Source organism: Podarcis muralis, chromosome 14 (genome assembly GCF_964188315.1).
Source record: "Podarcis muralis chromosome 14, rPodMur119.hap1.1, whole genome shotgun sequence".
Taxonomy (NCBI): Eukaryota; Metazoa; Chordata; class Lepidosauria; order Squamata; family Lacertidae; genus Podarcis; species Podarcis muralis.
Genome location: NC_135668.1, coordinates 23,712,407 through 23,738,446, shown reverse-complemented (window position 1 = coordinate 23,738,446; position 26,040 = coordinate 23,712,407). Strand labels below are relative to the sequence as shown.

The 26,040-nt window shown below is 44.7% G+C and overlaps 1 protein-coding gene across 1 annotated transcript in view; it reads right to left on the bottom strand.

The window, feature by feature from the left end:
* Positions 1-17,426, bottom strand: part of IGF1R (insulin like growth factor 1 receptor) — a 192,405-nt gene extending 174,979 nt beyond the window's left edge. Inside the window, exon 1 of the mRNA XM_028707238.2 lies at positions 16,378-17,426. Within this exon, the coding sequence (XP_028563071.1) occupies positions 16,378-16,471 (94 nt within the window). The 5' untranslated portion in view covers positions 16,472-17,426. The remainder of the gene's footprint in view (positions 1-16,377) is intronic.
* Positions 17,427-26,040: the final 8,614 nt, after the last annotated feature.

Here is a 26,040-nt window from a genome sequence, read left to right as displayed (position 1 = left end):
TGTTGCATTTCCCCCCTTGCAAACCTAAGCAAGCCGTGGGGCGGAGCCTCAAACTTAACCCTTACACCACAAGGAGCATTTTTCTCAGGCAAAATATCTGTATGGCCTAACAACAACAGCAGCAAATTTTTATTTATGCCCCACCCATCTGACTGGGTTGCCCCAGCCACTCTAGGCGGCTTCCAGCATATATAAAAACATAGTAAAAGGACACACACACACATATCCATCCTCAAGGAGCCATTTGTGTATGTTACAAGAGTTTCCTAAGCAGGAACTTCCAATCAACTAGGTGGACTCTCCACTGTTGCATACAAAGTTAAAAATATTCCACTCCTTATTGGAATTCCATTGTTGCTGGAGTGGTAGAGTGGGGGTCATGGTACAGGCAGAGACCTCAGCAATATGTGGCACTTTATTTTTAAAAATCGCTCCTTTGTAGGGGGGGGGGGGGGACAAGCCTCATTTAGGTGTGCCCTGTAGGTGCCAAACTTGCCAGGACCCAAAATATCATAAACAGAGAATGGAGTGTTGCGGGAGCACCCAAAGCAGTAAAAGTTTGGGAAATTTATGTGGAGAATCATGGCTCAGTGTTAGGGTAACCGTGGTGCAACAGAAGACTGTAATGATGTACCAATTCGCATATCTGTTCGGGCATATTTATAATGGGAAAGTGGCATACAAATTGAAATAAATAAACTTGTGTATTTACCGTATTTTTTGCTCTATAAGACTCACTTTTTCCTTCCTAAAAATTAAGGGGAAATGTGTGTGCGTCTTATGGAGCGAATACAGGCTGCGCAGCTATCCCAGAAGCCAGAACAGCAAGAGGGATTGCTGCTTTCCCTGGGCAGCGATCCCTCTTGCTGTTCTGGCTTCTGAGATTCAGAATATTTTATTTCTTGTTTTCCTCCTCCAAAAACTAGGTGCGTCTTGTGGTCTGGTGCGTCTTATAGAGCGAAATATACGGTAATCTAAAATAAGTAACCACCAGACATGCAAGTCTCCAGCGATCCCACCTCTAAAAGACAACAAATCCAGGTAAGGATTGCCCTGCCGGAACCTCTTAGGACTTGGTACGCTCAAGAACACATTCAAATGGGAAATTATGAATGCCATCTAGCCTTCAACAAGAAGTTCACACAGTCAAGGCGCTTGTGAGTGGCCCAGCAACCAGTAGGGAGAGCTCAAACAGCTCACCATCACGAAGCAGGAGCACTTGCAAGAGAAACTAGTCTCTTCTACCACCCTGGCCACAATCACACCACTACATTTAAAGCCCTTTAGAAAATAGTCATGGTTTCCCCCAAAGAATTCCGGGAACTTCTGTGCATTAAGAGTGCTAAGAGATGTTAAGAGACCGCCCGATTCCCTCACAGGGCTACAATTCCCAGAGTGGTTTAACAATTAATCTCTTGCCAGGGAACTACAAGAATTGTAGCTCGGGGCAGCAGAGAAAGTGGGTCTCTTAACAACCCTCGGCACCCTTAAACTATGGCTCCCATAACTCTCTGGGGGAAACCAGGGCTTTTGTATAGTGACTAATTGTATGGTGTGAATGTGGCCCAGAGATAAGGGCCACAGTTCAATGGTATAGCATCTGCCTTGCAAGCAAAAGCTCTCAGGTGCAATATCCGGCATCTCCTGGAGAGCTGCTGCCAGTCAGTGTAGACAATGCTGAGCAGTGTTAGAAACTCAGATATATACAGTAAGCTAATCACCAAATGGCACCTTAAATTTAGGTTACGGGCGCCATTTTTTCTCCTCGGGGGGGTTGTTGTTTTCATTTCCATACCGCTTTATATTTTAAACAAAAAAATCTCAAAGTGGTCTACAACACATTAAGACATCAAATAAAACAACCCAGAAGAAAACAAACTCAAGCTTCAAGGAAAATATTTCAGATTCTTCTATGAGTGACATTTTGCTTTCCCCATATTTATTTACCTACTTAATTCATATAGCTGCCCCACCCATAGCAGATGTACTCTAGGAAGCCAGTGTGGTGTAGTGGTTAGTGTGTTAGACTTAGGAGGCCAGGGTTCAAATACCCACTCGGTCATGAATCTCACTGGGTGACCTTGGGCCAGTCACTGCCTCTTAACCCACCTCACAGGATTGTTGTAGGGATCAACTGAGGAGGGGGTGAACTATGTACTCCTTGGATAAATATAATTGCAATAAATAAGCTATTCTGCTTAGCTGCGTAACAAAACTGGAGGGGTCAGCCAGGTGGAATATTTTTTCAGCCTTGGGAGGGTGTTGGTGACGCTTCTGCCACCACTGCACCCACTTCAGCCTAGGCACAGAAGCTCTGGAGCAAGCACAACACATTAAGTCGACAAGGGTTGTAGCTCAGTGGTAGAGCATCTGCCTTGCAAGCAGAAGGTCCCAGGTTCAATCCCCACCATCTCCAGATAGGACTGGGAGAGAACCCTACTTGAAACTCCAGAGAGCTGCTGCCAATCAGTGTAGACAATACTGAACTAGATGGACCCAAGGGTCTGACTAGGCAGCTTCCTATGTTGACTTATTCCCTCCCCACCACCACCCTGCAGAGGCCCTTGCGTGATAACTGAGCCGAGCGAATGTCACCGCCTTTGCCGATCCCAGATTCTCCTCCCACCTGTTGAATCTTGCAACACTCATGGCACAGTTGGCAGGGCTGGGAGGACTGGAGCATTACACATCGCTGGGCATTTGAAAGAAAACAAAAGAACTGGGAACAAGTACCCGGTGGAAGCAGGAAAGGGATGACGAAAAGGTACGAAAAACAAATGCAGAGCCAACCTACACAAGCTTTGTTCTAACAGCCAGAGAGCCTGTGTGGTGTGGTAGACTAAGATACGGGAGATCAGAATTCAAATCCCCACTCAGCCATGAAGCCCACTGGGCGACACTGGGCCAGTCATTGGCTCTTAATCTAACCTGCCTCACAGGACTATTGTGGGGGCAACGGGGAGAGCCATGAATGCCACCTCAAGCTTTAGGCCTGGGTGATGTGTTGATATATTGCCCAGGACCGGTTTGAGGGCCAGAGAGCGAATACGCCTTTGCCCAGCAGTATATCATGGCTGGGGCTTGCCTGTGCCTTACGTTCTCCCCTGCCTCCTTCCTCCCTGAGCCAGGCACTGGCAGTGGCAGTTTCACCCTCTGCGTGGCAGGCACTGGAGGCAGCTGAGGCAGTTTTGCCCTGGCACCTCACGGGACCATGGCTGATACAGCTTGTTCCTCCCTCCGCCTGTCAACATTGCAATGTATTCCTGCGCGATGCTGAGAAGCTGGCATCGCCCAGCCCTACTGAGCTCTGTGGAAGAAAGGTGGGATATAAATGCCATAAACAAACAGACCCAAACCTTTCCCTCAACTCGGATACAGCCACTCCAGTATGAAATCTGCAACTGTGGGAGACCCTTCTCTAAGCTTAGGAGCCATTTTACACTTTAAAAAATAAAAGCGAGAAGTATTTATTTCATACACTGATAGGTCACCACTCCTCTGAGGAGGAGACAGAGTGGCATTATGTGGGCTTATCTTCCTATCCATTTTATCCTCACAACCCTGTCAGGAAGGTAGAGATCATGTGACAGGCCCAAAGCTGTGTAGTAAGCATTATGATGGTGTTATGAAGATTTGCACCTGGTCTCCACAGTAAGTACTAAGGCTGGGCTCCAACCACTACGCTGCACTATTTGCGGCACTTGTAAAAGAGGAAGTTAGTTTGACTGAAGGAAGATGCATAAACACAGCACTTCTGCTAGTGGAGAGGCAAGACACACGTCTTCCTCACCCTCCCAACCCATTTCTATTCAACCAATGGTGGAAACCTTTTATTTGCAAGACCGCAGTTTTAGCCTTCCGGTTCCTTTCTAAGCAAGCCCAGAAGTCCCATTTGCCTAGTTACTGAGGTGTCCCGAAATACTGTGAAAGCAGATGTCTTATTCAACCCTGTGCAGGATCACTGGCTAAGCTGCTCATGCTACCTCTCATTCAACTGCTGCCCATTTTATTCCCCTCTCCCCTCCCCACCCACCCAGTCCTAGTAACAGGTAGCATAAATTTATTTCCTCGGTTAATCCATTTCCCAGCATACTATTTTCCCCCTTCCAAGAGAGTACCAGTTCAATGTGTACCCCCAGTCGCAATGTCACGCTACGCTCCAATGGTTACTGTTCACCTTCTGACTTTATGAAAATTTAGCTTCCTTAAAAAACGGGAACAGAAAAAAGTCACTCTGGTTAAGTTCACTGGCTCGCAAATCAACTCGGGGCTTCCAACAATGTTCTCCCAGCCACAATATATTTGTGTTAAATTTTGCAAGGTCTAAAGTAGAGCTGGGGGTTGGGACTAATGACCCTTAGTCTATGGACTAAGGCAGAGGTTTTTAAACTGTGGTATGTGAGTTCCCTTTGGGTGGCTGGTGAAAAGGCTGCAGCACAAATATATCTGTACAGTGGTACCTCGCAAGACGAATGCCTCGCAAGACAAAAAACTCGCTAGACGAAAGGGGTTTTTGTTTTTTGAGCTGCTTCGCAAGACGATTTCCCCTATGGGCTTGCTTCGCAAGACGGAAACGTCTTGCAAGTTTGTTTCCTTTTTCTTAACACCGTTAATACAGTTGCGACTTGACTTCGAGGAGCAACTCATAGAACGCGGTGTGGTAGCCTTTTTTGAGGTTTTTAAAGACTTTGGTGATTTTTGAAGCTTTTCCAAAACTTTCCCGACACCGTGCTTCGCAAGACGAAAAAAATCGCAAGACGACAAAACTCGCGGAACGAATTAATTTCGTCTTGCGAGGCACCACTGTACTCAGCCCTGTGATGTAATGATGGAGGACGAAGATGTACACAGCAAGGGGTCCATGGTTCCAAGATGCACATCTTTTGCTGCACACAAGTCATTTGGCTTGTCAGTCGCCAATGTGGCGCCCAGAAATCTCCTTGCAGTTGCAATTGGACCAGCTCTGGTTGCAAAACATGCCTGGTGCCTGAGGAATTTTGAGCACTGTTTATGGAGGGACGGAGAACTGCCACAATTGCACAGCTTGCTCCCAATCATGTAAGGGCTGTGTGTGGGCCTCCCCTGTGACCACCCTCTGCAGAGCACAGCCCACACTCCCATCTTGGCCTCAGTTAAGAGGTCAAACCCCACTATGAATGTTGGGCCCTAAATACAATCAGGGACAGGCCCCAGCGCTAGACATCACTTTACATGTAGAGAAGCTCCCATTCCCATGTTGGCAGAGGGGTTCAGCATCAGGGGTTCAGCACCTGCTTTGCATACAGAAGGGCCCAGGATCAATCCTTGGCAACTCGAGGTAGGGCTGAGAGAACCCAGCCCAAAATCACAGAGAAGCACTGCCAGTCAGGGGTTGACAAGACTGAGCTAGATGGACAAACAGGGAAGCTTCCTGCGTACAGGGAATCCATGGCTTCCCCATTCCAAACAGCTCAGGTGGTTGAGGTGAGAGTGGTTGCTCTCCAGGTTTCCCAAGCAAGTGGAGCAGAGGTCACAGGGCAATATCAATGGCCACGAGTTTTCCCCCACCCCCAGGAGTTTCTTTATTATCTGGGAAACTTAGAAAACAAGATAGCAGCCCCTTTGAATTTTGGATTGTGCTGATAGCAAGAAGCCAAGAAGGTCAATGGTTTGTTTGCCGTGTGCTGCGTGCCGCTCGTTCTGAGCCACCCTTGCTGCCTGCCGCTACAAAGCGTTGCGCTTCGTTTCCAAAATAATAATGCTCCTTCCCGCCCCCCCACACAATAGAGTAAAATTCAAAACACAGCAGATGTAAAGTCATAGCCAGCTGGACCACAATATTGGTTCATACTTCGAAGTAAACAGGGCTATCACTTACGGTGTGCTGTAGCATCAATAGGTTTAGACATGATAAACATTCTCCCTGACCGCTTCCCATTCCACAACCACCACCCCCCGCCTCCAATTTTTTCAATGCTTATTTGTTGGCATCACATAGTTTAATGCTATTTGCTGGCATCACATAGGAGATGAAGTCACCAGGTTCAGCTAGACTCATCTGTGCACGGAAATGGGAGGCATGTGGCTGAGAACGACTATTACTAGCATTAACTCTCGCCCCACCAGGAAAATAGTCACCTCCTTAAATCTTTAAAAGATGTGCACTTGGAAGTCACATCCAAATTGGTGAAGTTTTCTCCCAAGTATGCTAAGGTTAAAGCATCCAGTGAACATTGCCTTCCACAGAAAGTGAATGCAAAGGGGCTTTTTAAAATAATAAAAAAGAAACAACAACCCAGCTACCAATTAAGACCATTGCAAGTGGTCAACATTGCCACAAACCTTAAAAAAATTTTAAAATTTAATGCCCTAGACCAGGGCGTCCGACTCCCAAGAGACTGTGATCTACTCACATAAAAAAATGGCAGTGATCTGCCCCCTTTTGGGGGGTTCAGGTCAAAGTTTTTGAACTTTTTTTGAGAATAATATCCCATTTTTAGGGGATTCAGGTTTTAGGGAGGAAAATGTCAAAATTTAGTAAAGAAGTAAAGGTGCTCGCCAAAAGATCGCTAGGAAAACAATCGACTTGTTGGGACACCCCTGCCCTACACCAGTGGTTCCCAATTAGCTAAGTAATGGAGACCCAGTTTTTTCAAAAGCCAAGCCATGAATCACTTACTTTTGAAACTGTTGTTATCTTGGTGGTAGTTTTTGTTATGTGAATGGTGCCATCGTACTCTCCAAAATGCCCCAGCGCCAAACTGGGACATGCGACTTCCTGGCTGCGCTCCCACAACTTACATAACCTGTGCGAGAGCATGGTCCCCAAAACATGTTGCCCCAGACAGCTGACGGGTATGTGGCACAGACCTCTTGGGGTCTGTGGACCACCAACTGGAAACCACTGTGCTAGCTTGTACTTGTAAGGAAAGTGAGGCCCTGAGCAAGTTTTCTTTTATTACTAGAAAAAAACAAACACATAGCTGTTAGCTATTGTGTTATTTTGCTGTTGATTCCTGGACAATGGGCTCAAAGACAACAATCTGGCTGGCCAGACTCCTAGAACAGCAACTTCACAGTCATTGTATCCCCACATCTTCAAACCTAAGCCAATGGCGGAGTGGCGGGAGCTGTGAACAAGCCAGGATAGCACCTGCTTTGCATGCAGAAGGGCCACAGGTTCAATCCCCAGCATCTCCAGGTAGGACCGGCAGGTGAGGAGCAGGGAACCACGACTCCAGCCGCAAAACCTGCAGAACATTTGCCAATCAGTGTACAGGACACTGAGGTATATGGGCCAACTGCCCTGACTCTTTCAGGCACGTTCTTATGTCCCCAAGCCTGAGGTACTGTATTCCATGCCTGCACAAATTGCGAGCCAACTGCAACCCATCCATTACGTGACCTGAAAGTGGCTAGTCATAAAAAAAGAAGGCTTACTGCAGCCCAATGGAACATTGTAAATGGCTGGTCAAACATAAGTTGCACAGGTCTGCAGTAACTCAGTGCTCAAGATTATTAAAAATAAAAGGATAGATCTAAACAGTCAATATATAAGCTACCGTATTTTTCGCTCTATAAGACGCGCCAGACCACAAGACGCACCTAGTTTTTGGAGGATGAAAACAAGAAAAAAAATATTCTGAATCTCAGAAGCCAGAACAGCAAGAGGGATCTCTGCACAGCGATCCCTCTTACTGTTCTGGCTTCTGGGATAGCTGTGCAGCCTGCATTTGCTCCATTAAGATGCACACACATTTCCCTTTACTTTTTAGGAGGGAAAAATTGAGTTTTATAGAGCAAAAAATACGGCAATTGCCAAATGACACCTTAAACCTAGGTTAAGGTCACCACAATGGAACGTCTAAGCGCCATTTTTACATGAATGTTGTTGTTGATTTCATTTCTATACCGCTTTATATCTTAAAGAACAAATCTCAAAGTGGTTTACAACACATTAAAACATCAAATAAAACAATCCAGAATAAAACAAATTCAGGCTTCAAGGAAAATATTTCAAATCCTTCTCTAACTGACATTTTGCTTTCTGCAGTCACCAACCTGACATCCACATGGTCGTAATTAGACCCGCGTCAGTCGCAAAACGCGCCTGGTTAATTTCCAACACTGAATCTGAACTACTGTATACAGTGGTGTAGCTGTCTTGGGTCATATAACTATTTCTGCAGCTGGGTCCCTTGTCTGCAAAGTTCCAGAGCCAGCCAGCCAGCCAGCATGGAAGCGGAGCGTTTTAGTCACTGTATGCTCCAAAAGCTCCAAAGTGTCTAGGAACACTTCAAACATATGGCACTTCAGTTTCAAGAGAATGGCGTGCAAGTTCTCTTACGTACAATGCAACTTCACGGAAAACAACTTAGGTCGCTTCAAGATAGGATACTGGAGCACTCCAAATCCATTTCCCCATGTTAAGCTCACAGAAAACAAATCAAGCTGAAAGACAACACATGAAGATCTGCATTGATCATTGCAATGCATTCCTAATTATTACTGTTCCATAATTATAATACAGTGGTGCCTCGCAAGCCAAAATTAATTCATTCCGTGAGTTTTTTCGTCTTGCGGTTTTTTTCATCTTGCGAAGCACGGTGTCGGGAAAGTTTTGGAAAAGCTTCAAAAATCACCAAAGTCTTCAAAAACCTCAAAAAAGGCTACCCCACCGCGTGCTATGAGTTGCTCCTCGAAGTCAAGTCGCAACTGTATTAACGGTGTTAAGAAAAAGGAAACAAACTTGCAAGACGTTTCCGTCTTGCGAAGCAAGCCCATAGGGAAAATCGTCTTGCAAAGCAACTCAAAAAACCAAAAACCCTTTTGTCTTGCGAGTTTTTTGTCTTGCAAGGCATTCGTCTTGCGAGGTACCACTGTATTATTATATAATCTGAGAAGCATGCATAATCTTAGAAGGTTGTGACTATCATGAAGAGATGCCTGCACTTCTGAATTTAAAACAGTGACTATAGAACGTCTTTTGGTTATTATCTCAGCTTGGGAAAATGCACCATTTATTACAGGGCTAAGGAACTTCATTCTCAGCGGCCTTCAGCACTCTATTTCTGGCTCTGGGGACTCTCCGAAGGCCACACCCCTTACCCCTCACCAGCCCTGCTTTACAAATTTCTTGAGTGTTTATGCCTGCCTATAATGTGTCTTTCAACTCTGATAATGCTTCATGCTTGTCTTGATAGTTGCACAGAAAGGGAAGTCATAGAATCATAGGACTGTAGAGCTGGAAGGGACCCAAGGGTCATCTAGTCCAACCCCCTGCAATGCAAGAATTAGCATTTGTTGCTCTGGCCATTTTTGCTTCTGACCCTGCGTACCACTGTCAAATGACCCTCAAAAGGTTGCCTGGAATTGAACAGGGCCCTAAAGCTGGGAAAGTTTCCCAACACTGGATTTATCATCTTGTGCTGAATTTGCGACGAGGTGCAATACTTTGGTTTACACCTGTTAGAAAACGTAAAACACCACTTCATTTCCTTTTTTAAAAGGAACCAAATGTATTCTTACACATAATCAGCTGATCCAACATACATTTTGTTCTTGTGAAATTTTAAGCGAGAACAGCCCATATGACGCTGATTGAATCCTGGGAAACGCCAAGAAATTGGCGTATTTTCCAACCAAGATAGTCAATCCATCCACTTCAAACAAACTTTCATTCTATTGAGTTAACTGTGACATCACCTGGAAACTGGGTTGAAGCCTTACCTCAACCAATATGGCCTTAGGCAATTCATCATCTCTCAATTTAAGCTCCCTTTGCAATACATTATGAAATACTGTACAGTAAACACAAGCCTACCTTACAGGGGTGCTCATCAAAATTATATGTGCAAAGCACTCCACATGCACTATGGAAGAGCTATGGAGGTAAACAGTATACTTTTTCTAAAGAGCTTTAATGTGTTTTAGCATTTCTTAACAAGTTATCCTCCATGTTTAGCATACATCATTCATACTAGCAAAGCAGCTTTCCCTAGATTTTGTAAACAGAGAAGTGTTATCTTTATCTGTGTCCATCGTACGGAAAATGGATTCAGTTTAAGATTTCCGATAAGATCTGTGAAAGTTCCTTTTGTAAAGTAAGAAAGCAGCACCTTCCTGTACAAAAACTCACAGAGCATGCTAAACTTGCTGTAGTCTTTATGATGTTGACAGTGCAATCCTACGAACATCGCTCAGCAGTTAAGCCCCACTGAGTCCAAAGGAACTTACTCCCAGGTAAGTGTGCACAGGATGGCAGGCCAGGGCTCCCAGATCCTATGCATAACTTGCAGGAAAGAGCCTCTCAGCGGCCTTTTTTTGTCTCAGCAGAACACACACACACACACAGGTTCAAAACAGCACATACACAGCCAAAAATTCAACACATACTCCACAAATGGAAGGAAGACTAAACAAAGTTGCACAAGAGCCCAGATAACAAGCTTGCTGCAATCTGCCTTTTATAATTAGTTTCTAAGAGCAACGGGTAGGGACGCGGGTGGCGCTGTGGGTAAAAGCCTCAGCGCCTAGGGCTTGCCGATCGAAAGGTCGGCGGTTCGAATCCCCGCGGCGGGGTGCGCTCCCGCTGGTCAGTCCCAGCGCCTGCCAACCTAGCAGTTTGAAAGCACCCCCGGGTGCAAGTAGATAAATAGGGACCGCTTACCAGCGGGAAGGTAAACAGCGTTTCCGTGTGCGGCTCTGGCTCGCCAGAGCAGCTTCGTCACGCTGGCCACGTGACCCGGAAGTGTCTTCGGACAGCGCTGGCCCCCGGCCTCTTGAGTGAGATGGGCGCACAACCCTAGAGTCTGTTAAGACTGGCCTGTACAGGCAGGGGTACCTTTACCTTTACCTTTAAGAGCAACGGGGACAGGCTAACAGCTAGGAAAGTTTCCTTATTACTCAGCCGTACGAAAACCGCAGCATCTCCCAACATGTTAGGGAGTTTTACGATTTTACAGGGTGTGAAGGTGTTCAGAAACTTTTGAAGCAAGGCAACTTCCAAGTATTTAAAGCACTTGCAGAGTTTGGAGTTCCATACACTCTGCAGATTCACTTTTCTGTATAGGTGGGAAATCCTATGTCAATCAAGGTTTGCGCAAGTTCCTTTTTTTTTTTTAATTAAAGACACTATTTGGGGTTCAATACAAAACACATTTTCTAAGGGGGTGAGCCAAAAATCAGGAGAGAATTTTAAAGCTTTTTAAATGGCACCTACAGAATCTGTCTGGAAAACCCACTCAAGAGAGATAGCTTGCAACAGCATAGTAAGCAGGGAGGAAGTCTAAGTCGACAAAGCACTTCCCAGTTAAGTTTAAGTAGAGATATTTTTTTCTAAGAAAGAATACCTCAAAAACCATAACCACAAGAATGTTTTGAAAAGGCTGCAATACTACAGTTCTTTTAAGGAAGTGTCTTAATATGGTGAAACAGGGATGGGCTTTCAAGCTTGGAGTATCTAAGATCTTGATGATGAAATCCATTCTTTAGAAGGAACAGATGGGAGGAAGCGAAAGCAAACTACCGGTAATATTTTCCGTTCCCTGCTTACCCGATATACTACAAGGGCTTTGGCAATGTGTGAATTTTACAGTAATTTTGCTTAGCTTCTCTTAGGACCCATCAATACACAAGCAGGATTAACTAAGCAGGTAGAGAAAAATTCTCACCCCAGCCCAAGAATTAAGCAAATTAAGTTATTTCTAGATTTTCACGGTTCCAAATTTCAGAGTAGCAGAACACCCATCATCATTTTTCTAACTATTAACATCATCAAAGCATATTTAAATACTTAAAATAATATCCTAGTAATAGCAAAGGAATCAGTTAAGAGGCTTCTCACAATAACTACTTTAATCCTAAACACATACTTAAAAATCAACTAGATTTCAAGACGATACACCTCCACGTGGTTAGAAGCAGGTTGTGAGGTGGTTACGCCAAATAACCAAAGTTGCAATCCTAATCCCACTTACTGGAGAGTCAGCCCCATTGAATTCAATGGGACTTATTTCTGAGTAGGCACAGTACTGTAAATCACCACCAACAAAACCTAGGATCCATTGTGGACATCCTGAGCAAAGGAGCTTGGCTTTAATGGAGTACTGGTTTACAAGGAAAGAAAAGTCTCCGTTCAAAACATTATAACCAGAACACAGTGTCTTCATCACAAAATCTAAATATGGCAAAGTTGCCGGAACAGAAGGACTTCTTCTGAACAGAGGATAATTATGGCTTCATTCAAGTTAGCCATTTAAAATCAATTTTAAAGCTAGTTCACAAAATGGGGTGGGTGGGTTCTGAATTAGTACAGTACAGAAAGCTGAACTGTTCATCAAATTTAGAATGCCAGTTTGTTTTAAGATGCCTGAGCCACAACACAGGTAAGTGAAAGAGTTAAGACTTAAGCCTACATATACAAGGAAGAAGAGGAGGAATAATCACCTGTGCCAATTAAAAATTGCCTCCAAGTGACCACATTAAGCATCTTTATGTTTATTTTCCCTTTTAGCGCAACTGGCAGCAATAAGCACTTAAAATAATATTTGTGTCAAAAATGAGTTTTTCCTATAAATCTTCGACAATTTAGAAAATTTGAGTTTATCTGCTTAGGCCCAAGGTCATCTACAGCTGATACCAGGTAATATACTAATATTGTATCTTCTCATTTATAACCCACGTTTTAAGTGTTTGATTTCAGTGGTATAACCTCCAGAGCCAAAATTTTACCCTTATTTTTGTTCCGCACAGGGCCAAGGCTTCAACTGCATTCATTTCCTTCTGACATTGTTTGCACCTGCTATCAAATAACTACTCACCTTCAACCCCAATTCCACTGTGAATACCCCCAAACACACCACCTGTCAAGAGAACTGCACAGTCATAACTGCATCCAATTATGCAATCCTTTGCTCAGGTACCAAAACAGTTTGCAGCATCCACAATTCAGTTAGCCAAAGAACAGAGCTGGCAAGCAAGCAAGCAAGCTGTAAGAATCGAAGGAGGCACAACCAATACGCAGTATTTAGGAACGCACTCATCGCCGTGGACCCTTGACATATAACCTCTCACTGGTGGTTTGCAATGAAATATCCAGTCCCTCTGCCACCTAGGTTCTTAGTCAGTACACCAATCCCCTTAGTGGCGAGGCCATTTTGCACTCAAGTATCTAAATTACACTGGGAATTACCTTTTACGCTCTCTCAAGCTAACTATATTCGCTTTATCAGCAAGCACATTAAGAGATATTGATGTTGATACTATACACACACACACACACACACACACTCACAGCTATGAGGGGGTTTTGCTACCTATTCGGAGATAGAGATCTAAGTGAACAGAACTGCAATGTGCTCTACTAAATAACACAGTTTTAGTGCAGGAAATGGGGACCAGCACTGGGGTGATTTCCCCACCCCGCCACACAAATCAATAAGGTACAGAGGAGGTTGTTTTGATGTCAAAGCAGCCTATATTTGTCAACGCCTTAAGGACTGAACGGAGGAAGCTCAATGCGCACACTCTCTACCTCTGGAAACAACCTGAAGGCCAGGTAAGAATTCAAGTTAAGTGTCCATGCAAAACTTGCCTCATGCATAAGGGGCCGCCCACCTGCTTGGAAAAGCTTAACACGCAATTTGTACCAACACACACACACACACACACACACACACACACACCTCTCTGCATGCAAAACATTTCAGTGCTGTACAAAGACATCTCAGCAAGAACCATAAGCGTCAACAACAGATCACTTGCTTTCTTAATCAACTGTGTTTACTATTTTCTTCCCCAATCACATTTTAGCAACTTTAAAATTAAGTGAATTAATTGAAGCTTCCACATGCCTTCCCCACCCCCAATCTTGGTCTCAACGCTTGTGTATTCCTATTTAGGAATGCATGGCTTCTTATGACCGAAAATGGAAGAGCTTGTAGGACTATGACACATTCTTTTTTTTTTTAATAAAAAAAATCACATAAAAATTAAGACAAAATGTTCCTTCCTCTAGTATGAGGAGGGGCTACATCATGAAATTATCTGCTCAGGACCATTTCTCTTAACATGAGCATTAAACACACACACACAAACACAGGAGCACCACACAATGAGGGTGCTTTTAACTGAACTACGAAGATGAATTCCCCCCAGACAGAAGCAGCTATGTTATGTTTACTATCTGGAACACACACCCTGAAAAAAGGCCTTTTAGTCCAACAGCTCAAAAGAAACCATTTTAGAAGGAATCCCAATGAATCTAAAAAGAATGTGCAATCTTATTTTATTTGTGCTGTTCAGATGTTTCCTTAAGGATGGGAAAGTTAACACAGGTAAAGTATAAAACAAAACTTTTATACCAACATCTTAAAAATTACGCCTGGCATGAAATTCATTCAAGACATTAAATCGCACTTGTTCAACTGTCTACTTCCAATTCTATTGCCAAACATGCATGCAAACCTACGCAGCCATTTAAAACTTGATAATTGCTCTTCCCGCATTCTATCCCCAAAGCAAATTTGTGGCCAATGTTTAAATACAGGGGAAAAACAAGGCTTTCTGGGGTTCCCCTCTGCTCCTTTTGTGTGTGGCGGGAAAGGTCAAGCAACAATTGCAAAAAAATCAATTTATACCCAGAATTTTCACCACATAGTAAAGAAACAAAACAAAACAAAGAGCAACATGACCTCTGTATCTAGTAACCTTACCACAGCAGGTCCAAAGCTCTTTTATCTCCAACCAGCACCCTTTCAACACTTTTTAAAGAAGTGTATTAATAATGGATCACTCTTAAGACAAAGGAGGTGCATTCCTTTTATTCAAGAACATTTTATCACCAAAATAACTGCAGGGTAAACAACAAATCCAGCCGCCAGCTTTGATTTGGGAGCACATTTTTCCCTCGTTTGTTTTTACAGATTCACACATTGTAGTGGCAAAGCTTTACAACGCATGAAATGCATCTTTCCCCACTCTCAACCAACGCATTTCTCTGCACCCAGGCAGTAGGAGACAGAGGGATGCAGAGTTAAAATGGTTGCATTGAAGGAATAGTCGTCCCCCCAACTGCACACATACACACTCTCCAGCTCCTCTGAAAGGAGCAAACTGAATAAACCACATTTGGGGGGGGGGGGTAAAGAAGGAAAGGAAGCACCTCCGCCCCTTAGCTATTCAAACAGACCATTATCCGTGATAGTTCAAGAGTTATAATTAATTGCAAGTTGGACTTATTTATATATGCATATTTACAACCTAACTCTCTCCCCCCACTCCCAATTCCTCTTAGAGCGGCGGGCGGGCAGGCAGAGGGTTGGGGGAATCCGAAATTAAGCCTTAATCGGGACTTTTAAAAAAAATACTCCCAAGCAACCAAGACAGACGCTGATCTCGAAAAGATGCGGAAAGGGGGGGGGCGGCTGGCTGGCTGGCGGGCGAGAAACACGCACGCACACAATCCAGACATCTTTGTCCACACACTGGAGACTTTAACCATTTGCAGAGCGATGCGCACCAGCAGAAAGGCGCGCGCACAAGGAACCACGTTTTCGCAACGCAGGAACTCGGGGCACGTTTAGACACAAAAGAAAACAAGAAGCAGGCGGGGAACGGGGAGAGGAAAACACCGCCAGCATCTCTCTTTCTCTCCCGATCTTCTCGATCGCTCAGACTGCTGCCGGACCCACAGCATTCCCCACATCAATCCCTTCGCCCCCGGGTCGAAAGAGAAAAGCATCTTTACAACTGCGTTGTTGTTTTTATGCAGCACTGCTCTCGCAACCATTCATCTTTCCCCCTTTTTTGGTCCGGGGGCCGGAGACTCACAGCATCACTCACTAGGAATACAACAATCAATCGAAATGATATTTCCCCCACAAATATCATTCGAATGGTGAGCGCATTATTTCGAACGCATTATTCTCAGCCTAAAATGGTTAGCGCTGGCAGCGTATTAAGAGGACATCACCAGTCTCTCTTCTGAGATTTTAATGTTTGCTTTGATGCGAAGCAGATATACACACGTGTGTGTGTATACACACATACACATAAACACTCACACACAATATGAGGGTTATATAGTCCTGGAATATACATCCTAACAAAAGGGGGGGGATGCTTGCTTTTTTTCTAAAAATGGGAATAATATCTATTCTGCATTTAATAAACTAGAAATCACACCAACAAATGGAGGGAAGAGGAGGGGTTGTTGTTGTTTTAAACAGCCGTTTTCAGGGCCAATTTCAACAACACACCCGAGCATTTTAAATCACCCACTTTCTCTCTCGTTGCCACCGCAATGCGAGGCACAGGTCTACACCCACCCTAATTAAACCCCCAACACCCATTAAATTGAAGGGAATCCCCCACGCTCCCCAAAATAACAATACTCACTTTTTCCATTTGCTGGCCACAGGCAAAATGCAGTCAAGATAATCAGAAGTCCCCCAAATAAGGTCAGAGACCCTCCTCCGGCGCCTGACTTCATTCCTCTTTTTTGTTATTATTATTTTGGAGCAAAACGGCCTTTTCTTGATATATATATATATATATACACACACAGAAAAACCCAACAGTTTTAAGTCCTCAGTTCTCCTTCCCTCCCCACGAAAAATAATAATGGGGAGGGGGAATCCAAGCCTCCCCTTCCTTCAAAAACTCAGGGGAGGAAGGAAAAATAAGAAATTGGAAAGGTGAAAAAAATACGAGATGTTTTGGAGCGAAGGGGTGTTGTTTTTTTCTCTCTTCTCCTCCCTCCTTAGGAAGGAAATTGTTCTGTCCCCCTCTGAATGAGAAACCAAGACGGGGGAAGGGGAGGCAGGGGGAAAAAGCCTGTTTTGGTGCCTGCAAAATAAGGTAACAGACTTCCCCCGCTTTTCCCCCCCTCCTGAGACAACTTCTTCCTCCTCCAAAGTACTCCGAGAGGCTGGAGAAAGGTCGCGGCGCTCAGCGTTGCCTGCAGTCACCCAGAAGTAGCAAACATATACCACTTTGGAGCAAACAGTCCGCATCTTCGACCTCCATCTTTTCTTTTGCTCCCCTTCTCTCTCTCTCTCTCTTTCCCTCCCTCCCTTTCTCTAAATAAAAACACAGAAGAGGCTGGGAGCTGCGTGCGTGCCTGGGCTTTCCGATAAACAAATGGAGAGATCCGCAGATCGAAGGATAGAAACGAGGGGAGAAAATAGTTCCCTCCCCACGCACAATTTTTTCCTTTTTTAAAAAACACCTTAATTTAAGAGAGCGGAAATCAAGCTTCCCAAACAAACAGCCTTTTTTTTCCCCTTCCCCTTTTGCAAGAAATCTGAGGCTCCCTTAAAGGGATCTCCCAAAATCACCACCACCCCCTTTTTCCTTTTTTTTTTTTTTTTTTAGCTTTTGACTTGGAGAGAGACAAAATGCGGAATCAAAATGAATGGAAGAAGGCAGAGTGGCTTCCCCCACTCCACCTCTTCCCTCTCCCTCCCCCCCACCCCTCCAGGCGCCTTCCCAAAAAACGGGGGAAAGAATAGAGAAGTCCCAGCAGGCAGAAAATGCAGGCAGCGGAAGGCGGCCGAGGTCGTTTCTTCCTCAGCACTCCATCCCCGGGAGCTGCTGTTTGGCCATTGCAACGAGGGAGGAAAAGAAGGAAATCCAAGCAAAACAAACAAAAATCCCAGCGGCCTTTTCTTTTTGTCTGTGTGGGGTTTTTTTTTGGGGGGGGGGCAGAACACAAAAAGCCTTCCGGACGCCTTTGGAAATATATATATATATTATTTCATTCCATTCCCAATCTCTTCCTCGCCAGCCGACCCAAAGCAAAAGCTGCAATTTGCAAAAAAAAAAAAAAAAAAAAAAAGGAGGGAGTTGTAAAAACGCCAGGCGATGGTTTTGGTGCTGTCTTGCTGGGGATCCGTTGGGGCTGAAGAGGAGGCGGAGGGAGAAGGATCCAGTCGCTGAAGGTCAAAGCTTTGCAGCAAAGCAAGCAAACAAACAAAACGAGAAAGCCACCCGACGCTTGCTCTCCTCTCCTAGAGCTCCTTTTCCTGGGCTTGGCAGAGGAAGGAGGGGGCGGTGGGCGAGCGTGTTGTCCAGCCCTGCGTTCGCTTTCTCCGCAGGAATCCGCCTCCCCGTTGCAGAGGTTGGCCTTTGCACAGCGTCTCCTCCCGCTGCTGCCGCCGCCGCCGCCACCGCTGCGGAGCGAAAAAAGGAGGAGCGCCAGATGGGTCTTCCCTTGCTTTGCTTCGCCTGCCGCTGGATTCACACGAATATTATTTTTTAATTTTTTGATTGAAGGGTCTTGTTGGCTTTGCGCAAAAACACACCCTCCTCCAAGAAGGCGCCGTGCGAGGCTGCAAAACGATGCGGCCGGCTCTCAAGCAAGGATCCCGGTTGCTGTGCGGGATTTTTTTTTCCCCCTCGGTTATTATGGCACAGGGACCCTAGCTAGGGAAATCTGCTCGCGCACGCGGGAGCGTGCACACACAGCCCAGAGAGAGAGGGAGGGAGGATCGGAGAGGCGCCCTCGGGGTCGCAAAGCAACGGAGGAGGTGGAAGCGGACTGCGCTACCACAACAGCGGCAACAACAACAACACCCCCCCCCCGCAACACACACACACACCCGAGAGGAAAAAAGGAGAGGGAGGGGGAAGAGGCCCAAGCGGCGCGCGCGCGCAACAGCAATTTGCAGAAGCAACCAGCGCGTCCGCAAGGCCCGGGCAGGCGCGTGGTAAAAACAGGAGCCGCTCGAATCCAGGAACGGAGCCGCGTTTGGCGGCGCAGGGAGAAGGAGCGCGCGCCGGTGGTGGTCAAAAGCGGCGGCGGCGGCGGCGGCGGCGGCTGCAGCTCCTTCTTACAACAAGGCGAGGCGGGAGGAAGGCAAAAAGCGAGGAGAAGGGGGAAAGGGAGAGAAACGGATGGGGAGAAGCACGGTTAATAAGCCCGCCCAGGAGAAGCTGCGCGCAGGCGCTCCTAGCAGCAGTTGCATTGAAACGCGCTGACACGCTTCTCTCAAAAAGCGTGCCCGCTCCTCCTCTCGAGTCGGAAGTAAGCCTTTATAGATGCAACGCAAAAGGTTTGCAACAGAGCTGCTTTGACTGCGCAGGGGGCATGGTTGAGGTGGCAAGGCGCGCGTGGATGTGATCCTAAGCGTGGTCTTGCTCAGAAGTGAAGTGCCAACTGGGCTTCGGCGGGGCGTGCTTTCCAGTCATTTATAACCGCTTGGAATTTTTTCTTTTGCAACACAAGCGGTATATAAATTTTAGCGGGGTATGCGTGTGTGTGAAGGAAACTTGAAGGCAAGCAGGGAGGACCTGACTGCAAGAGCAGCGCTCCCCACTTGTGATTCTTTGCAATTGGTCTTCAGAGGCAGTCCTAAACTAGAAGGACCGATCCGCCGGTCTGTCTTAACATGAGAACATATGAGGAGCCCTGCTGGATCGGGCCAAGGGCCCATCTAGTCTAGCAACCTGTTCTCACATTGGCCAAGGACAAGCAGGACCCAAGAGCGACAGTGACCCCAGCAACTGGTATTCATGGCTCTGAATATCTATTATATAATATCTGCTGGATTTTTAGTTTGCTTTGCTTTGCTTAATTATTCCAGACCTCCCTGGGTGAACTGGATGTCCTTGATGTAGCCAAGGTTAGCTTGCCAGGAGGTCAATTAATTGGCATTGGCTATAGGCAGATATAGGATGCGGGTGGTGCTGTGGTCTAAACCACTGAGCCTAGGGCTTGCCTATCGGAAGGTCAGCAGTTTGAATCCCCTGTTGCTCAGTCCCAGCTCCTGCCAACCTAGCAGTTCGAAAGCTTGCCAAAAAGTGCAAGTAGATAAATAGGTACCACTCCCGCGGGAAGGTAAATGGCATTTCCGTGCACTGCTCTGGTTTCGCCAGAAGCGGCTTAGTCATGTTGGCCACATGACCTGGAAAAACTGCCTGCGGACAAACGCCAGCTCCCTCGGCCAGTAAAGCGAGATGAGCGCCGCATCCCCAGAGTCATTCGTGACTGGACTTAACTGACAGGGGTCCTTTAACTTTTTATGGGCAGATGTAAAGGGCCAGGAAGAGACAGCATGGGAGCCAAGAAAGAGACTGTTTCTCAAGTATTTATGTATTGCAAAAGTCTTAACTTTCTCTCCCTCTTCACACACTCCAAATGCTTCAAAACTGTCAACACAAAATGTTTGGCCTAACATGGATTTCAACAAAATGCCGTTTACGTAATATTGTTCTAATTTTGGGTTTGGAAGCATCACATCAGTAGCAAATGCAACCCAGTTTTATACCATATCAAAAGATGTAAACACTTGTACACCACTTAATAGGAGAGACCCCTTTTTCCCTCCCTTTCTTTCTTTCTTTCTTTTTTAACCTGTCAGTATCTCAGTAGCACAGGGCGACTGAAAAGCGTTAAGGGCAATCCTCATAGGTTTGCCAACTTTTTCTCTCTGTCCCTGTGCCTTTACTCTGTGCCTTTACTGACACAGAAATTTAGTGAGGGAAGCTTTCCAGACAGTTCTGTATCTGTCACTGGAAAGTGTCACCTCTTTGATTTAGGCATGCCAGATGTGTGTGTGTTTAAGGAAGAGCAGAGACAGTGAAAAAGTTGGCAACTCAACCAAATTTGTGCTGAACAATCTTGAGGCTGGAAAAGAACTGTGGCTCCACTGTAGAGCATCTGCATTGCATGAAGAAGATCCCAGGTTCAATCCCCATCATCTCCAGGTAGAGCTAGGAATGTTCCCATTCTGAAATCCTAGGGAGCCCCTTACAGTCACATACACTGTGTAGACAGTTCTGAGCCAGAAGTATTGGCAGCCTAAAAGCTAGCTTCCTATTTTTCTAACCCAACCTGTGTGGTCAGGAATGCATCTTGTTGTTTGTCCATGGGATCTAAAACAAATACAGTGGTGCCTCGCAAGACGAAATTAATCTGTTCCGCGAGTCTCTTCGTCTTGCGGTTTTTTCGTCTTGCGAAGCACGGCTATTTGCGGCTTAGCGGCTATTAGCGGCTTAGCGGCTTTAAGAAAAAGGAAACAAACTCGCAAGAACTCGCAAGACGTTTCGTCTTGCGAAGCAAGCCCATAGGGAAATTCGTCTTGCGGAACGACTCAAAAAACGGAAAACCCTTTCGTCTAGCGAGTTTTTCGTCTTGCGAGGCATTCGTCTTGCAGGGCACCACTGTAGAGCTTCTGTATATTAAAATCGGAGCTAGTCAGTTTTTATTTAGATCCTGCCTGTCATCCATTACCAGTTGCACTGGCTCCCAGTGGCGTATAGGGTCAGGTTCAAGGTGCTGGTTTTGACCTTTAAAGCCCTTTGTGGCTTAGGGCCCGCGTATTTAGGGGGCTGCCTCTCCTGGTATGCCCCGCAGAGGACCTTGAGGTCCATGAATAACCATAGTTTAGAGGACCTGGGCCCTAAAGAAGTCAGACTATCCTCCACCAGGGCCAGGGCCTTTTCAGTGATGGCTCCGATCTGGTGGAATGCTCTGTCCTAGGAGACTAGGGCACTTCAGGATTTAAACTCCTTCCATCGGGCCTGTAAGACAGGTATTCCGCCTGGCCTTTACATTGGTACCTCAGGTTAAGAATTTAATTCGTTCCAGAGGTCCGTTCTTAACCTGAAACTGTTCTTAACCTGAAGTACCACTTTAGCTAATGGAGCCTCCTGCTGCCGCCGCGCCGCCGGAGCACAATTTCTGTTCTCATCCTGAAGCAAAGTTCTTAACCCAAGGTACTATTTCTGGGTTAGCGGAGTACTAATAACAACAGCTTTTAATTTTATTGTTATTCATGTTTTTATACTGTATTTTATGCTGCTTCTAGGTTGTGTTACAATTAAGTGTTTTAAATTTGTTGTTAGCCGCCCTGAGCCCGGTTTTCTGAACCGGGAAGGGCGGGGTATAAATAAAAAAATAATATTTATTATCCAAAGATCTTAAGGTCACACACACACACTATTTTATCCTCACAACAGCCATGTGAGGGAGGCTAGGCAGAGAGAGAGAATGACTGGTCCAAGGTCACGAAACCATCTTCATGGTTTAGTGGGAATTTAATCTTGGGTTTCCCGACTCTTCCTCCAGCATTCTTGAGTTTGTCTAACCCTTTTTTGAAAGGTATTCAAAGTAGTGAGCCTTACCACATCTTGTGACATTGCTGCTAAGATGCTAGCCAGTACCACATGTGCCTGAATTCTGTGCATGCTGCTGCTATTCTTACTAGTAGTAGTAGTCGTCGTCTTTATATCCTATCTTTCTCCCAAGCTCGGATTCAAGGTGGCTTACAACATTCAATACGAAGTAATCAAAGCAAACTAGTTAAAAGCAATAATTAAAATGCATCAGAACACATTTGGAACCATTAACTTTGCTGTTAATCCTACTTCCCCTGTTGCTTCCACACACACCCCACCCTGTCACTAACATCCTGCTCACCTTCCAGGTGGAAAACATGACTCTTAAGAACAGTGTAAGAGCTGCAACGCCTGCCCTTCTGCACAGATACACTGCAAACCACTTGAGATTTTGATCAACCAGAAAGGTGTCCCAGATTAATAACAGCACAATCCTAACCATGTCTGCTCATAAGTATGTCCTATTGAATTTAATGGGACGTTAACATCTAGGTAAGTGGTTTTAGGATTATAGCCTAAGGATAGCGTCCCGTGCTAGTCCTACTTAGAGTAGATCTGCTGGAATTAGTAGCTACTGATTTCAGTGGCTCTAAGTTGAGTTCAGCCTAAAATCAGTGTATGTTTTTCAAATTTTTAAGAAGGAATACCTGTGAGATAGTGCCTTCTTCAGCAAAAAAATAAATAAATGCATGCACCATTTTGTTTCTGGAGAATTACTGCTTTTTTCATTAAAAAAATTAATTGATTCAGTATGCACAATCAGCTACAATTCATTTGATTAGTTAGCTACAATCAAGTGACAGCCCTAAAAAAAGGTGTTTCAACAATCGGAAGTTGCAATTGCACATTCAGAGCAAAGGGTTGTCTCCAGTTTTACTCAGAGTAGGCTCACTGAAATGAAGGGACCTAAGATAGCCAAGTCCATTAACTCCAATGGGTCTAAGTATGACTAACGTTGGGTATGACCCAAAGCTATCAAATGCAACACAGAAAACAGTTTGTACTTGCAATGTCCGTCTCACAACTATATGAAATGCAGCAAGCCTCCCTTAACGGGCTGAGCAATCTCAGTTATCGACTAGAAGGACAGAAGAGGGTTACCTGCAGAAGATGCATCATTTACTGAAAGTTTGGACTGAAAGCCCCCTTGATCTTTCTGTTGGGTCAGGAAGGTGGAATCTGCCACTGGGTTGTGGCGGTTTTCAGCAATGCATTTTAACCCTACCTAGAAAAATAGAAAATGCAACAAAAATATACATCCCAAGTTGCAAATCAGTTAATCATAACTTCATTTTGTATTAAGATTGGGGGTAGGGAATGTTCCATGGGAATTTTGCCTTAAGAACAGAACAGTTAGAGGGTCCTCCAGTTTCTCAAAACAGACCACATGATTGTTTTTATATTTAAAAAAAGACCAGTTATACCGTATAGTTTAAAATGCTGATTACCATAACCATCTTAGCTGATTTCCATTTGCTGTAGGGAACTAGGCAAATATTAGCATGTTGTGAAGAACAGCTTTTAAAAGCATTTCAGACTTGATAGTCATCAAGGTGACATCAGGTTTTCCCTGCATAGTCCTGCGTTCTGTGTGTTTTTCTACATTTTGTATGACTGCATCTTTGAGAAATGGATTACTCATATAGGTGCAACGCTAGCCAGATGGAATACTGGTCCCAATATGAGAGAGAAGGGAAGAAGGCTGGTCATTGTAAGGGGCTCGAGAACACCAAATTAAAACCAACCTGGACACGAAAGTGAGCAAAGTTCTGTGTGGATCTTGTTAAACCTCATAAAGCATTCATTTAGAGGGGAAAGTGCACTTAAAGTAATAACCCACAAAGTATTTATTCAAAAGGGAATTCCCTCCCTCCCATGTTCATGGTGAATGTACAACAGTGTTAAATCATGGTGGCCTCGTTAACAGATGAAATGATCATGGAAATCATAGAATCATAAGAGTTGGAAGGGACTACAAGGATCATCTATTTGATTGATTAATCATTTGCCTTTCAACCAATTAAGTGATTGGGTTTAATTATATTTTCTGGTGACCAAAGCCTAGCTTTTGGGGGAAAATGGAAGAAAATGTACAATTTCAAAAGTAAAAGAATGGAAATCCTTCTTTAGGATTATTCAAGTCCATTTGTTTCCGCAGATGTATAGTACTCCCAAGTATAACTTAACGTTGCATATCTCCCGTATATATATATATATATATATATATATATATATATATATATATATTTCTTCATTGTAAAAGACACCAGAACCTAAAAGAATCAACCAGAGCACTCTTTAATTGTGTTTTACAGGTATTTCTTAATTGACTTTATTGCATTTTATGTTGTAAGGCTACTTGACATATTTCTTAAAGTGTGGATCACAAATATTCATATAATAAATAAGTCAACCCCAGTAATTAGTGTGCTGTTGTTGTTTTACATTTAATACCCTGTCCTATAATCTAGAGACACCAACAGTGGCTCACAATAAGGATGAAAAACATAGTAAAAAAAAAATTATGCAGTCTTTCAGTTAAAAATAGCAGCTCTACATTATATGCAAGCAGACAGAATTTGTCAGTTCCTCAAGTGCAAAACTAAATAACTAGTTCAGAACATTTTCTGAACTCTTCCTATATACTTGTGAGGCTTAAGAAGTCTACTGTGTTTTCTATGGATCAATAGCAGAGGCAGCAAGTGTCAATTCCCTCAAAAGTTGATAGTTCAAATCTAGCTTTCATTCAGCATAACTATTATTTTTTGTTAAAAATAGTTAATATAAATAGATGTAAATAATCCCCCAAACATTCTAATTGGCAATTCCATAGGGAGCTCCCCAAATTAACACATCTACAACACAATCACGGATACGTATTATGAGATCACCCATCTTACATATCGGTAATTCCATGTTTGCTCTGTCCTCCAGAACAATTAACATCTGGTGGCTAGAATGACCTTCCATCACCCATGATATTTTGCAGGATCTTCTGCAGCAGACATCTCTGGGATAACAGTCAGTGGCTGAACACTTGCACCAAAACCACTGTATACACCCCAGATAACAATAAATGGCATAGAAAACTACACTTGGGGAATGGGTGAGTGCAGACCAGCCTTACCCAATCTGGTGTTCTCCAGTTGTTGGACTCCCAACTTCCATGAGCCCAAATCAACATGGGTAGGCAGTATTCACAGTAATCCAACAACATCTGAGGACTCAAAATTGAAGAACACTGTGATACACCCGCTAGCACGGTCTCCTATAATATCAGCCAGATCTTCAGGGGAAACTCAAAAGGAGAACAAGATGGAGATAGACTTGTCCTGTTATTTCCCACAGTATCTGGTAATCTGGTGACCATTTAGCTGCTGGGATAAGTTCAAGGTGCCGCGTGGAGGGGCGGGGAAGGGAAACACAGAGTACGCATGCGCATTCAACTGCATAACAACCTCCAAGTCACCCAGGACATCCCAGCTGCAGAGATGACAAGAGTCATTCCATTGTCTGGAGAGGTCACTTCCTGGCTCACATGGAGAAGCCGTTTTCAACAGAGCCCAATGATAACAGTACAATGGTACCTCAGGTTACATACACTTCAGGTTACATACGCTTCAGGTTACAGACTCCGCTAACTCAGAAATAGTACTTCGGGTTAAGAATTTTGCTTCAGGATGACAACAGAAATCGTGCTCCGGCGGTGCGGCGGCAGCGGGAGGCCCATTAGCTAAAGTGGTGCTTCGGGTTAAGAACAGTTTCAGGTTAAGAACGGACCTCCAGAACGAATTAAGTACTTAACCCGAGGTACCACTGTATTGATGCAGCACTGGGTGTTGAAAATTTGCGTCCATAACCATTTTGTGCCTGGGACAACCTCCACATGCTATGCCACTGGATGCTCAGAATCCCCTCAAAAACAACAGGGAAAACACC